The sequence below is a fragment of the Centruroides sculpturatus genome, unplaced genomic scaffold (assembly GCF_000671375.1).
Source record: "Centruroides sculpturatus isolate CEXI.00-Female unplaced genomic scaffold, Cexi_2.0 scaffold722, whole genome shotgun sequence".
Lineage (NCBI taxonomy): Eukaryota > Metazoa > Arthropoda > Arachnida > Scorpiones > Buthidae > Centruroides > Centruroides sculpturatus.
Window position 1 is genome coordinate 420,522 of NW_019384969.1, and position 16,438 is coordinate 436,959.

The 16,438-nt window shown below is 34.2% G+C and overlaps 2 protein-coding genes across 2 annotated transcripts in view; one reads left to right on the forward strand and one right to left on the reverse strand.

Moving 5' to 3' along the window:
* The window catches only part of LOC111632565 (hypoxia up-regulated protein 1-like), a 155,289-nt gene extending 138,922 nt beyond the window's left edge, over positions 1-16,367 (reverse strand). The window contains exon 1 of the mRNA XM_023377031.1: positions 16,214-16,367. The gene's annotated coding sequence lies outside the window, so the exon portion shown is untranslated. The remainder of the gene's footprint in view (positions 1-16,213) is intronic.
* LOC111632566 lies at positions 9,530-10,633 on the forward strand. The gene is made up of 2 exons (XM_023377033.1): positions 9,530-9,996; positions 10,093-10,633. Exons 1-2 carry the CDS (start codon positions 9,530-9,532, stop codon positions 10,631-10,633), a joined length of 1,008 nt encoding a protein of 335 aa, XP_023232801.1.
* Positions 16,368-16,438: the final 71 nt, after the last annotated feature.

Sequence of the window (16,438 nt, forward strand, 5' to 3'; positions counted from 1 at the left end):
CCGCATCTAAAATAGTATAAATAGAAGCAGAGTTCTTTACCGTAAGCCTTAATCCTAACCATCTCCCTTCAGTGGGGTTGAATTTCGACATGTATATTATATAAAAACACGTGCGTATTCGAATGCAGCCTTGTGTCAAAATTTCAAAGGAATCGGTAGGAACAAACAAACATTACATTTTTATTTATATAGATAGATGATGATCTGCTTTAGTTCATTTTCACAGAAAAGCATAATGCCTCACAGAAAAGCAAACTTAGGGTGTCGTACTCATAGCACCATCTGTTGGACATAAAAGCCTTAACCTAGATTATATCTTTTAATTTAATTTATATGAATGTTTAACAAAATAATATACAGCCTATGTCTACCCTGAAGTTCCATTCTAAATATTGGTGAAAGAATTTTTGAAAATCGGATGAGTAGTTTCGGAGATTACCTGCTGCATACAAACTTACATACATACAAACATTACCTCTTTATAATATTAGTATAGATTACAATTGTGACTGTTTTGTTGACTGCATATAAAACAAACAATTATAGTCAGTGTAAGTTAAAGAATAGAAAAGAGTAGGTCTTATGAATCATAGCAGTAATAATTGTAAAAAAATTAAAATAATAAAAATACAATGAAACCTCTATTAATGGACACTCTTGAATAGTAAACACCTCCATTTAACAGACATTTTTACAATTCCCAGACCCTTCAAATAGGACGTCTATAATATTTGCCTTTAAATAGCAGACACTCTAAAATAATAGATGCCATTGTCCATAACCTACCTTATGAAAACACAAAGTCTCACCTTCAATATTCCGAAAGTATTAATTACGTACAAGTTATTTTAAAACTAAAAGAAAATGCTCTTTAATGTTCAAAAGTTCAAATGCTCTTTAAGAGGACGAATTTTGACCCTAAGCATCGAATAAAGACTGGCTTAAAATGGGAATAGAGAAGGGCAGGTTGTAAAAAGCTGAACAATACTCTATCTATTAGAAAACACTAATTTGGTTAAGTTGTCAATCACCATTTATCAACATAAAAGTTTAACAACATTAATGTGTATCTTATTGTTAGAATTAAGCTTATGGTACTGAGAAACCATAAACTTTTCCAAAGTTAGTTATTCATTCAACAAGAACTGTAGTACAGTAGTAACGATAAAGAAACAGTTTTAAGATTACCAGTAACAGCATTTGTGGTGAAAGTTCAAAGGTCATGTTATGAAGGCAATTTGCTGAACACTTTATAGTGTAGGAAGATGTTCAGTTTTCTTACATTTATGACATAATATATGATCTTAACAGCTTTGTTTTGTTAAGTTATGGCAATACAACATTTGGGTGATCTGCCTAGGGGATGCCTTCTGAAAGGTCTTTTTAAGGGTAACTGGCCCCTATTCAGGCATTTCAGACGTGGAGAAAACCTGGAAAACTCCATGTCCTGGTGAGGCGTGAACCCAGAACCCAGTGTTCACGGAACAAAACCGCTTGGCCATTGGTGGAGCCCTTAGCAGCTTTGTGGTGGCTAAAGTAATTTTTAATACATCATTTATTGAAAAAATACGAAATGTTCTGAAAATTACACCTATTCAATAACTACAGGATGATTATAATTAAAGTTGAACTACTCAGACCTGTCAAGAGCATGTTCTTGTGGACGTATTTTGATGAAACTTGGTATGTGTTATATGGACCATGGGGAAAAGGAAAATGCAAAAAAAAATATTTAATTCACATAATTGACTCAAATGGATTGCACATTGAACAAATGTTGTGAATAAAAATGTTGTGTTTCTTGTTCTTCATGCACCATTTATTTTCATTTAGTTCAAATTTTTACCTAGTGGTAAAAATTTGAACTAAATATTTTTTTTGCATTTTCCTTTTCCCCATGATTCATATAACATGGTATATACTAAGAAGGGATTTTTCGAAATTCACGGGAGGGGAGAGGGAAAGCATTAAGGCTTAACCAAAAGAACGGCTTCTACTGTAATATTTTAGATGCAATTTTTTGTTTTCAACTATGTTTAATACACCTAAGTACTTAATGAAGACTAATTTGATAACATTTCAGACATTGTTATAAATATTTTTATCTATTTCGATTTTTTAACCTTACGTTCAAACCATTTTAAATTTGAATTTGTTATTACATATTGATTTGATTATAGAATGATCGTAAACATTCCAGAAAATTGATCAAATCGAAAACATCAGTTTGATTCTCAGCAATTCTCATTATTCTCAGCAGTAGGTGTTATATAACAATTACTATGGTTGTTGAAATACTGAATATAAATGGGGTTTGCTTGTGTAGTGTCCAGGAAGTATCGAAAATACTCCAATCAGTTGGGTAAAATGTGTGCGTGAGGACTTTACATAAACAACAACTTGGGTTGCAATCGAAAAAGTTTAATAATGGACAATATATATGAACTTACGCTAACATTCTAATTAATATATGCTCCTTTCGTTGAGTTGATAATAAGAAAAAAAAACTACAATTATTTTACAGATGAAGGTCCCTCGTTGAATCTCCTTAATATGAGAACGAAATTTCTGCCTAAGAATTCAGGAATCTGCTTGCAATAAGTTCGGCCACGTGGTTCCCTGATTAGCTCAGAGAACTAAAATAATCATCTTATTCGGGTATATACCCAAAACACTCCATCTAATGATATAAATAAATTATCATGATGTATAACTCACAGCAATGCAATTCGATTGCTTCCTGAGCGATCTTCTGTCCATCGTCCAAACCGAATCGTGTCCCTATTTCCTCCTATTTCATACCACGCTCCAACACACCTCTGTACACCTGGCCCAAGTCCCGGTTAGGAAAGAAGTTGCTTCCTCCACACATGGGATGACAATTTATACCATCCCACCATCATGCTACGTCACCCTCTTCACGTGATAACCCTACAGCCAATCGTTACATGGCGGACGGCGCCACCCAAAAAAGGCAGTCCAACCAGAACGGAAAATTAATAAAAATTCATTTACACAATTACAATTTCAGGCACGGAATAACAGAACATATTACACAAAGGGCATAAACATATACAAAGACCGAAAACAAAAAGTATAGTGACGCAGCACTACACTTGCAAAACCTCTGCAGGTGAAGTCGCAGGTAACAGCTAGTATTGTATATATATTTTAATTATATATGCTACATATACTTTCTGGTATTTTCACATTTCCAACACAGATTTGATGTTTTTGTATCCATCATATTCTTCACTTTATAATGATCAGGTTAAAATATAATATGGCCACCAGCATGTACCCGAACAGCAGACAAACTTCTTGGTTCTGATGGTGTCTGTTATTCAGAGGTTATACCATATTTATGATTTAGAATGAAAATCTTTTAAAAATGTAAAAAACAAAACAGCTGAAAGAGATAAAATCCATGTCTCAACTTTTATGTGGTCTCCTTCATCTGACATAAATCCTTCCAATTCAGACTGACTTGTGTCTACTTCTTTTGCTGCACTGACTACAGTGACTGACAGTACTTGTACCTCAGTCTGTCACTTACATCAAGTAGTAAAACAAGAATTTCATGTGTGCAGCAGAGACTTGGATTACTGGATATGTTGGACTGGTGAATGATGAACTATAAAGACTACTGTTTTTCCTATATGTAATATTTAAAAAATTGTGCACTTAAACAAATCAAAGTAATAGCTTATTTTCCTTTTTGTCTACCAAATGATGCAAAGATTTATAAAACTTGTTCGGGCAAATTTATCACTGGTGTTGGTCCAGAGCAGGGCCCAAGGACCGGATATGGCACGCGAGGTCAGTTCATGCGGCCCATCGTTGCACTATACCACAAATGAGCTAAAAAGGTAATTATTTATATAGAGAGATCATAGATTGTAGATACTATGTAGAAAAAATTAAAATAAGTGTAAGTTTAAGTAAAATTGCCAAAATTGGTCCAATCTGATTTTTGCATCTGACAATAATATAATTTTCAGGAAAGTCAGTGAAATAAACAATGCGGCGATATCAGACTTTGGATATTAGAGTGCTTTTTGTGTAAGTACTGTAGTACTGTACCTGCAATGAAGTTTCTAAAGAAAGCGATTACAAGCTTGTTGCAGTGATCATGTTTGTATTGGTAAATAAATATGTTGGTTGTCTTTATTTTTTGTGTATTCAGTGTATTGTATTGAACAAAATGGTTATGTGGCCTGTGCTTGCCATTCTCTCAGTTATGTAGCCCGTTGTGGATCAGGGGTCACCAAAGAACAATTAGGTCATTGTATTTTTCCAATGACAATGGACGAGATCTCTTATTTAAGTTATTAAGTTGTTTTGTCAACAGTAATGCATTTTGCCATTTTAAAGTCAATGATCTGTATTGTGATTAATTGTGTGTAATTGTGATTAATGTGGCTTGTTTTAAAAAATATTTTACCTAATTCATTCTTCCTTACATTGAATTCAACAATGTCTGTCCATTTAAAAGCTTTCCCTCATTGTCAATATGAATAGAATGCACTCTAATGTTCTCACTAAATTTTTTAAAAAGAGTGCACTTTATAAGGCTTTGCATTTCTTGCAAAACAAAAGACTGGTATAAACTGAGAAGGCATAAACAATTCACTAGCCTTTTTAATTGCATGTGAAATTGCACTGAGTGGAGTCTCCTTTACATTGTCCATGATTAGTGGTAAAGAAACAGATTCACTTTAAGTGTTTCAACTGTGAAACAATGTATATGAGAGCTTCTGCCATGATGAAATTTATATTTTTAAGATTCAGAATTTAAATTCAGATTTTGTCCCCTGCAACCATCAGCAAATTAATTGGCAGTTATGGGCCTTCCTTTCATCATATTTCAGAAACATTCTAAACAGTGTTATTGATATTTCAGAACCACCTTGACCACTTTTGCACTCCTTCCAGATAAAGCAATAACAGTCTTGAGAGCTATATCATAAAAAGTTAAATTATTGATATAAACGGCAAACTTTTTGTAAAATACTGTACTGTTGTTTGATACAGGCAAATAGATGACCTGTTGGAAATCAAAACAAACAAAGTAAGCTGGGATCATTTTTAGCGGCAAGCTTGAAAGAGGTGTAAGTCTAGATATGTCTTTAAAAGAATTTAAAAAAGTAATGTTTATGGCATCTTTCAAGAAATATCCATGTTATAATATTTTCGTCAGATATTTGAGAAACACCCAATGTTTATCATTCCATAGAATGCAAATGATGTTACATAAGATATGCTGCTCTGTCATAACATGTAAGACCCAGGTTTATATTTAAAGGTGTATCTAACTCATTTTGGCCAATTTTGAGATATGACTTTACGTATTTTCACCAACAAAATAATCTTAATCTCATTATGTTTATATTGAACAACACATACTCTACAATTAAGCTCACTGGGCAGGGTGCCCCATTGATGTGTATTGTGCTTACTAGCTAGTTTTTGACTGTTTATTTTGGGCGAAAGTCTGTGTTTTGCGTCTTTGTCTAGCTTTCTTTCTGCGCTAACTACAATCCAAGGGAAAGCATCGTACCTTCACGCGGTCCTGCCCGCTAGTAGCCCGTAAGGGCGAAGATAAACAACTCCTGCGCTTTATATTAACCCCTTCATTTCCGATCATTAATTAAATTGATATAAGATTAATATTAAAATACATTAAAAATACTTAAAACTGAAAAAAAACGAAAGAAATGCGTTAATTTTGAAGAAAAACCTTCAAATTTTATTTTCCTTTGTTTCGCCTTTCTGTGAAATTTAACACCGATGAGTCATTGTTTACACAGCTGGGTGACCTTGAACACAGCTGGAGTCCGATTTCCCGGGACATTCTCATAGACGTCTCGGGAGGACAAGGGTTTAAAGTAGGGTGACTATAAGCGACACGGAAATTTTTAAATATTTTTAAAAAATTCAAACTTTTATTGCGATTTCCGACCCCCCCTAATTAATTAATTTTATATTTAAAAAAATATATTAATTAAAAAAATTAAAAAACCATTGGAGGTCGTTTTTGACATCAGAAACTAACTTTAAATAACTTTACCGAATGAAAATCCGTGCGCTACAACTTAGGAACCATGAAATAAAATTGATAAAAAACTCCCATTAAAAAACAATTAAGCCTTAATCGAGCCTTCACATAGGCTCATTAAAATCGCGATAAAAATTTTTTGCGCGGGAAAAAAATTTTGAAAAAATTTGGGGACCTAAAAAACATTCCAAAAATTCAGAAAAAAAAAAAAATATTTTTTCAAAAATGGCCTTAAGGACCACATTTTTCGTAACGCTATGTAGGCTTGACGTATATATACGTCAATGGAGACTGAGGGGTTAAGGCTCAACAGTCCTTTTAAGAACTATGACGGCCAAGTGGCCACACATTTTGCTCTCGAAAGATGAGCTGTCATCGGAGGGTGACATGGATGCTCAGCCAGTGGATGGAAGATTGAATATGGTTGAAAATATTAGAGAGGAAGTAAGGAACTACATGCTCTCCAACAGTGGATGCTAATTAGGAGCAGGCGATCATGTTAAATTCGTCTGCACACAAATCGAAAGGATAATCATCCTCCTGACTGAAAAAAGAAGCGACCCAGTGCAAGTGGCAGTGGAGAGTCTTCACGACAAACTCAACAAGCTCCTTGAGTCCTGGAGCCAGCCTGCTCCTTCTTATGCCCAAGTGGTGGCGAAGAAAACTACAAGGCCAAAGATAGAAATAATCATCGTAGAACCAATAAAAGAAAACGAAGACCCAGAGGATACAAAAGAGAGACTAAAGAGGAACATTAACCCTAAGCAAGTCGGAATAGGAATCCAAGCAGTGCAAAAATTAAGAAGAGGTGGGGTAGCCATAGAAGTCGGAACAGAACAAGAAAAAAGATGACTAAAAGAAGTCATAAAAGAGAAAACTGGGCTTAAAACAAAAGAACCGCTAAAAAGACAGCCAAAAATTGTAATCTATGGAGTGGGAAAAGAGATCCCAAAAGAAGAAATACAAGAGTGTATATACCACCAAAATGATAATATACAAAATGCAATGACAACAGAAGAATTCAGCCAACAAACCAAAATAAAGTTTCAATTCGGCAACAAGAACAAGACAACGATGAACTGGGTACTGGAAATCAGTCCCGACATCAAAAAATTAATCTTACACAACAAGAAAGTAAACCTCAGTTGGTCCCGCTGCAGCGTGGAAAACTACTACTCCATCACACAGTGCTTTCAGTGCTGCTGCATTGGGCACATCGCGCTGGACTGCAAAGAGACGTGCAGTCAGTGTGGCAAGACCCATAAGTTTAAAGAGTGCACAAACAAGAACAAAATGGAGTGCATTAATTGCAAACGTGAAAAGTTAAAGGATACAGGGCACAATGCGTGCTCTAAAAAATACCCACTTATCTCTAAAGTAAGAAAAATGCTAATGGCAAAAACAGATTATGGCAATTAACCACAGAGGACACACAAAGGACAGATTTCTTAAAATTGTAAAAGTAAATGTGCAACACTCAATAAGCAGCACTTCAGCACTATGCTCTACCATAGAGAACGTAGATTTGGCACTCATCCAAGAGCCTTATTGTTAACCCCTTAGTTCCAATGGGAACTAAGGGGTTAAGGGGCACACCAGCATGCCTCAGAAATATAGTTTATTGTACTATATAGTTTATTGTACAATATAGTTTATTGTACTATATATAACAGGGACTGCTGCCCATCCACCGCGGCAGTAATAAGGAATCCGAACATTGTAGTCGTATTCCATAATGAAACCAGTAATAAGTACCTAACCTGTTTGGAAGTTGGCACAGGTGAAGGTAACTATATGTTTGTGAACACTTATTGCCCCATCACGGATGACCTTGACCCACTGCTTAATAACCTGGATGGGATTATTAAACGTTTTAGCAGTAAAAAGATTTTGATATGTGGAGACTTTAACGCACATTCAGAAATCTGGGGCGACCCAGATAACAGCAGCAGGACAGATTCTGTACTGGAATTTGTGAACTCCAACAACTTATATATCCTGAATAAGCCCGACTCACTGCCAACCTTTGATGCAGGGTCAAGGCAAAGCTGGATAGATCTGACAATATGCACAGGAAACGTCTTACAAAAAGTTAGATCATGGGATGTATCCCCACCCTGTAGCCTGAGTGATCATAGTTACATTTTCCTAGAATTGGGCTTCCCTAATGACTAAGTGGATGTCAGCGGAAACCACTACGCCATCAATTGGGCGGACTGGTCACTTTTTCAATCCCTCCTGGAGGAAGCTATGGATCCAAATGTTTTATTAAACTGTAAGAACAAAGAGGAGGCAGATCTGGCAATTAACCAGTTTCATGCAACCCTCTTCACCTCCTGCAAGGAGGCGATCCCCAAGAAAAGAAAGAATCAACAAGCAGTACCTTGGTGGAACCAAGAACTCACGGAAATGAGAAGACAAAACAACAGACTATGCAGAAGATATCAGAGAGCCAAAAACAGCGAGGACAGGATTAGAAAGAAAAGAGAATATCTTGACAAAAGCAAAAGTTATAAAGAACTAATAAAGACAAGTAAATTACAATCCTGGAGAGATTATTGTACGCAAAACAACTCGAAGCCCTGGAGGTTTTTGTATAAAGCTAGCATTGGCAAGTTAAAGACACCCACATTTCTGACGGCAGTTCTGGACGGGGACAGCTATACATCGGGAGTTGAACAGACTGTCAAAAAACTCCTAGACACTTTCTTCCCCTCAGATGAAGAGGAGATGGACACCCCGCAGCAGCATGAAATCAGGAAGCTTGGGGAGACGGAGTATGCGAATGCTACCGCCCCAAAGTTCACAAGTGAAGAAATAGAGGACACCATTTACCGGTTAAAGCTGGGCAAGGTCCCGGGGCCTGATGGGCTAGTGGCAGAAATCATACATAAGCTGTGGGAGATTAATTCAGAATACATGACCGAAATTTACAATCTCTGTTTAAGATACAGCTTGTTCCCATCAGTTTGGAAGGTCACCAAATTATTGAATTATAGGCCGATCAGCTTTCTGCCGCTGATGTGCAAAGTGCTAGATCACCTCGTGAGTCAATGGATCCAGGCACACCTATCTCAGTAATTACCTGTGTGAAAAGTAATTTGGTTTTCTGCCAGGCAGAAGTACTGAAGATGTTATTTACAAAGTAATCAACAATATTGAAAGGATTCTTACAAACTGGAAATACTGCTGTGGTGTCAGCCTGGACATAAAAGGCGCTTTCGACCATGCATGGTGGCCCTTTGTGCTCTATTCCCTCAGGGAGGCATCCATCCCTGCAAATTTGTATTACATAGCAAAGGACTACAAAGGGTCACCTATTGTGCAGACTCGGTAATAGTCAGCAGAGCGATAAATAGGGGGTGCCCACAAGGATCAAATTCCGGTCCCCTCTTCTGGAATCTAATTTATAATAAATTTCTCCGGGTGGACAAAGGCCCAGATATAGTTGAATTTGCATATGCAGACAACATGATTGTCATATTCGGGGCGAACTCCAGGAGACAAATTGAAACCACCAGTGAACAAGTGCTTGGAAAAATTTGGGACTTGGGAAGGCAAATCAAACTGGCCTTCAACCCAAAGAAAACAAAGGCAATCATATTCTCCAAAGGATCAACACCAAGCTTGTATAGAAGAAAATCAGTGATTAAAATGAACGGCAAGAGCATACAAGTAGAAAATCAACTGAAATATCTAGGGATTACTCTAGATAATAGGTTAACGTGTCTTCCCCATGCTACATCTATAAAAGAAAACTGCTCGAAAACATTTAACAACCTCGCTAGGGTGGCCAAGGTGTCTTGGGGCCTGGGCAAAGAGGCCCTGGAGCTCATCTATAAAGGAGCTTTCCTGCCCAGAGTGACTTATGGAGCTACAGCTTGGTATCAAGCAGCTAACAAGGCAGTGATAAGAAGAAAGCTGAATAGTGCACAAAGGTGAGCCCTCCTAAGGCTAACCCTTGCCTATAGGACTACGTCTACGGACGCCCTTTTAGTTATTGCGGGGACTCCCCCAATTGACTTAATTCTTAGAGAGAAAGCCATCCTTCACCAGTGCAGACAGGGATTCAATATTAAGCTCTTTGATGGCATGCTTACGAACAGTGATTATGAACAAAAGCCTAAGCCGGAAACACTTCCTGCTCCACACCAAAGAAGGGCTATCAGGATTACAATAGAGGACGATAAAAACAACAGATCAATCCATATCTATACAGACAGCTCTAAGATTGAGGGCAAAGTTGGTGCGGCCTTCGTTGCTGCTAAAAATGGAGATACAATAAGACAAGAGATGTATGGACTTGGTGACAATTGCTCTGTATACCAAGCAGAGCTATACGCAATTGAAAGGGCCATAAATTGGATAGTAGATTCAGGACTGAAAGACCCCATACTGACGTGCACAGATAGCAGAGCAGCTATCAGCACACTATCACAATACAGGGATACAAACATTGTGGCATTGAACATTAAAACAAAAATTAATAGGTACAATATGGATATACAATTCAAATGGGTAAAAGCCCATGCTGGCAACCAAGGAAACGAACAAGCAGACTCCCTTGCTAAATAGGCCACACTATTAAACGATGTCTCATATAATAAAATTCCAATATCGGGCATTAGGCATAAAATAAGACAAGAAACAATAGACTTTTGGCAAGACCGTTGGTCACACTTGACAAAAGGCAGGCACATGTTTTGGCTCCTGCCAAACCTATACGAAAGGCTGACCGACCTCAAGTGACTACCCATTAACTATATAAGCAGCCAAATCTATACTGGCCACTGCAATACAGGGGAATACCTTAAAAGAATTGGTAAAAAAGACAAGGCACACTGCGAGTGCAGTGAGGAAGTCCAGACCCTGGACCACCTTTTCATGAAATGCGGGAAATATGTAATTGAAAGACCAACTGTTCCTCCTCTACTAACAGTATTCTGCGGCAGAGCCTGAACTCTATACTCTTATCAGGAACCGGGAAATTAAAAACGACCTCATTAACTATGTGAAAAAACTTCTTATGTAAAGGCAGGAGTGTAAGTTTCTCTCCATGCCTATTTTCCGACAAGTGGTCGGAAGTTTGTATATAGTTAGACAAATCAATGTTTTCTAATTATTATGTTATACTTATTTGTTTGATTAAAATAATTGTATGTAATTCTAAATGTCACATATAATAAAAAGAACCGTTCTCCTTGTAATACAGATGTGGGACAAGGATGACTCTGATCCCCGTAAGGGAAATGAACATTTAATGAAAAAAAAAATTAAGCTCACTGTTGAACGCAAAGCTGAACAACATAAGATTTCATTTTTAGAAGTACAAATTACCTGCTGGAACTAAAATGTATTTTTGAGTTTTACATAAATATAAGTGTTCCATATATTATTATCCCTAATGATGCATTCCAGCCACTAGCATATTAGCATATAGCTATTAGTGTGTTGATATATAGAACCTCTCTCTTAATGTCTTCATCCAGTTTATTGGAAAAGGAATTGAATAAAATATCTTCAGTTAATGCTGGGTACCATAATAAATTTGATCACATACTGTATATAAGGTTCACAATCTGTTTTTGCAGTCTACACTTTAAACATACAGTTACAGTATTGACGGCCTCGCTTTTCAGCATAGCCCGGAAAGTAAAAGGAGGGAAGAGAGGGGAGAAGGAGAGGGGGAAAGGAAGAAGAGGGAAGGAAAGGAATGAAGGAAAGAAGAAAGGAGGAAAAGTGGTTGGGGGATCGCATGGGGCTGATGGGACCATATATATGAACCCAAACAACAATCAGTGCTGCTAATCAGATATCTAGCAATACGACAAATGAGTATATACAAAATATTCAGGAACACGTGACAACTTACAGAACCATACAAATGGCTTAATAGACATGGAGTTAAGCCCGTAAAAATATGTAATGAGAAGAACAGTATACAACAGATCAATCCCAAGAATTAATAAATCCTACCGTAATTGATGCCACAGAGACCACTGAACAAAGTAACCACTTAACCAAACAGCAGAGGTACCATTGACTACTACATGAAGGAGATCCCCAGGCACACTGTTATCTGAGAATTTTAATCTTATATATAAAGTCCACAAGGGCTTTATAAATGTCTTTATTTTTGAGGAACAAGTCCAGAGAACATGGCCACACTTCGAGTTCAGCTGAGACTGCTGATCACTGATATGCAAAATTGTCTTTAGTTTTAGAGTTAAATTACCTACAGTCAGTTAGATTCTTTGACATAGGAATCTACATTTGTAAATTAAAAAAGTAATCCTTTCTAAATTTATGGGTGTTAGAATAGTGTTTTTAATATAGTGATTACATACAGTTTTCTGCTTTATATTTTTGTTTTCATTATGTAAATGAGTTAATTTGAATAAGTTATTCAGAAGTTATCACTTAGCATTGCAAGTATGGGAAATGTTTTTTGAAATACTGTATATCAGCATTTGTTGTTCTTAGATTTAAATTTACATATATTTTAAATATTTGATGTAAAAACAGTTCAGGATAAAATTAATTTGATCTTTATGATTAAACAAATAAATTTGCCAAATTTTAATTTAGGATAATTATATTACAATAGTCTCTCATTATATCGTACATGTTGGGAGACAAACCAAGTTAGTAGTATATCAGATGGTGCAATATAACCAATATATCTATCCATCTGTTTTGTTTATTTCAATCTCCATGCCAACTTGCTTTTTTTGTTGGTCGTATTTCATACAATGGTAGTTTCAAGATCAATGAGTGAAATAAAGTATTATTTTTTTGCCATTAGAATTCAATGGCAACTGATTTTTAAAAAAATTATTGGCTGAGGTGCTTTTATATGTAGAAAACTCAAAAAAAAGCATGATATATATGAATGAGCAATATAACAAGGATGTATTTTGGATTATTCTTTTAAGCTATATTTCAAGATGACAATCATATTGTAATATTTTTTAAAAATCCACAAAAGCATAAACCATTAATTAGTTCATTTAATTTTATTTACTTAATAACAATGTTTAAGCAAGACATTTGTTATTAATTTTTTGTAAATTTTTTCTAATTTACATTAATAAAAAATTTAAATATTCAGATATTTTATAAATTTTGGAAATGTTGAGTGTAAATAATAAAACTTATTTCTATTGATACTACTAAATAAGAGATCATTTGAAAATGGAAGAATCTAATTCTGTATTTTCACAGTTAAGAATTAAAAATTTTTGTTGTCAGATGTAGTTTTAAATTGCAAATTGTGATGAAGAATTAGCTTCATACTTAAGTCAAACTTAACCCAAATTTTACATAACATATGCAAAATCTTTCAAATCAAATATGTAAAATTTTTCAAATGAAACAACCAATAGTTTCATTTAAACAGGTTTATAAGAGGTGATGTAATTTTCTATAATAGTTTATCATCTTACAATTTGGCATTATGTTATGATATTAATATCAATTCTGATTCTAATTTAAACTTGAAATATATATTAATATAGATGATAAAATAGCTGTAACAACAAAAGATTTATTTAAATTATTGAATAAAATTTTATTTTATTTTCAGTTATTAAAAATGTTTAGTAATTAATAATGCATTTTTATCATTTTATGAAGATCAAATTAGAATTTTAGATTATATAGCTTGATTTTAAAGAGCAAATTATTTGTGAAATCGTTGCCATATTTAAGCTTAACCCAATTGTGTTCATATTTGTTGACAATACTGTACATAGTTGTCAACGAAATGCTAAGTTTTTTTTACTAGGTAGAATGCCTGTTTTTAAGCTAAATCTTTATGCATGAACTTGCGCTAAATATATATATATATTACATATTTCAGCATATTAATTTTTTAAACACCATTTTTAAAATCTGACTTTTGTTTTCGGCTAAAATACTTAGCACAAAAACTTTTCTTAAAAGGTGCCGCAATAACAGAATCTGATGAATAGAGCCATAGCCACCAATGTAGCCAACTTCATACAGGAATGACATCAAGAGCAGGAGGAGTCAATTTGTAGAATTAGACAGGATAGAAGTAACTGCAGAAAGCTTGTAGTTGGCTATAAATGGGGTAGAATTAGCCCATGATCTCCATCCAATGATGTGATTTACATAAAAAATGCAGAGCCTGGTTGATGGACACAATGCAAGTATCCTATTTCACACACTTGCTGAAATAAAACATTAAAAAGTGGCTAACGCATTTTGATGTGTAATTTAGTTTTCTGTAATGGTTCTTTCTTTGTCTTTATTTTGTTAGCAGCATCAGATTATGAAATATTGCTTTGGGTGATTCTTATTTTTTAAAATAAATTATTGCAATAACTAAACATACAATGTATAAATACCTCAAAACTAATGTCATCTAAATTGAGAATATGTAAAATTTAAGGGTTTCATTATTATTTTGTTTTTTGTTCCATACTTTGTTCTAACATTAGAATTTGAAGACAACCTACCCCAATGAATGATTCATCATTTACTAACTACTTTTGAAAATTAGAAAACTTACAAAAACCTAGCAAATTTTAATAATGCCCTTGAGAAAGTTCTACTATTCTTATAATATTAATATATTTTAATTGGAAATTGTGTTTCTCTCTTTCCTCAATAAAACAAGTCCTAGTTCATAACAACGTCCAAAGTAGACAAAAATATAATATAAATATTCTACTATTCTATTTATCCAAATACCTACAAGTCATCTACTTGGGAAAATCCAGCTTGTAGATATTGGATATCAGAAAATTGGGCTTTGTTATTGTTTAAATGTGTTCTACTTATTGTAACTTCACAAATCACTGGAGTATTTAATTAAATACAAACAAAACCTTTTATCCAGTAACAGAACTTCAATGAAAATTCCAAAATGTTTTTGGCCTTCACCACATTTGGAATTTTTGTTGAAGTNTCTGATTTCAGCAAACAGTGGGGACACACATTCTAACCTAACCTATTCTAATAATTTGGTTGGTAATAATTATGGTAATTTATTAGAATAGGTTAGGTTAGGTTAGAACGTGCGTCCCCACTGTTTCCTTTCTTTTGTTTGCTGGAATCAGAGATGAGCTGCCATGACAGTACACGCATCTGGACTTTAACCGATCATTTTTATTGCAATTATAATTATTAAAATATTCAACAATCCATATTTTAAGTAACATTTCATATAGTTTTTTAATTACTTATAAAATGAATAAACATTAATTATCTTCAAAACATAATGCATCAAGCTTAAAAAACAAACTAATACATACATACCATAGGTTAGAGTTGGCAAACCTATGATATGTGTGCTGAAAGTGGCACATAAGTTATGAGCCAGATGATTATCATATGATTTCAATTTACTATCTGTCATTTTCAATCAGCTTTTTTGCATTTATCCTAATTAAAGCATATTTGAAGTCTAAAACTTTGGCATACATAAACATCTTTAAAGCTAAGTATGCTTACTATATGGCACACAGGCTGGAGAGTTCGCCACTCCTGCCATAGGTTATATTTCACAAAATAAAAAAACAGTTTAAGATGTAAAAGATGCTTCTGAGTAACATTTATTACATGCTAATTAAATTGCTTCTGATGATATCTATGTCTTCAGAAGTGTCAACAAAAAAATTACTTTTTACTCTTAAAAAAGCTAATTTATTTGTATGTCATATTTTTTTTATTGCAGCCAAATATTACACATTAAATTTGATTAAATTCAATTGGTCTCTTCATTATAATCAATCAAACCAGTCATTCATTAATTAAACAATTGGTATTACCAGATAATTTTCCCAAAAAATGTATAATATGATTTTCATTTTTATATTTACTTACTAAAAATAATTATAATTATTTAAAAACTTTGAATGAAAAGTAATTTATTTAAATATGATCTCTTTATGCCAATTTAACTACTTTAAAGTAAAAATTAATTTTAAGGAATGATTTATAAAGTCTCAATCTCAAACAAAATGGCATGCAATAACTTATCATTATTCCAAATAAATCCAGAGAATATATACATCTGCTACAGCTTTCATGCTAACATAACATACAATATAACCTATCTATAAACTTTAAAAATAAAAAAAGTCAGCTATCAACTATAAAATATACTTTCTTACTTGAATTATATACCTGATTTTTCTGTAAGTACAACTAAATATATATATTAATTGAATATTCACGTAAGTCTGGTCGAACGAGAGACATGCACGTCTCCTTTAATTCTAGTACATTCTGATTGAACCGGCAACGGGGTCAGGTGGCAAAACTTGATTGGACAGTATTTAAATAACTAATCCATTTCAAGTATAATCGACTATTTATTTTTTAAAATAATTAATTTAAAAGAATTGTCGT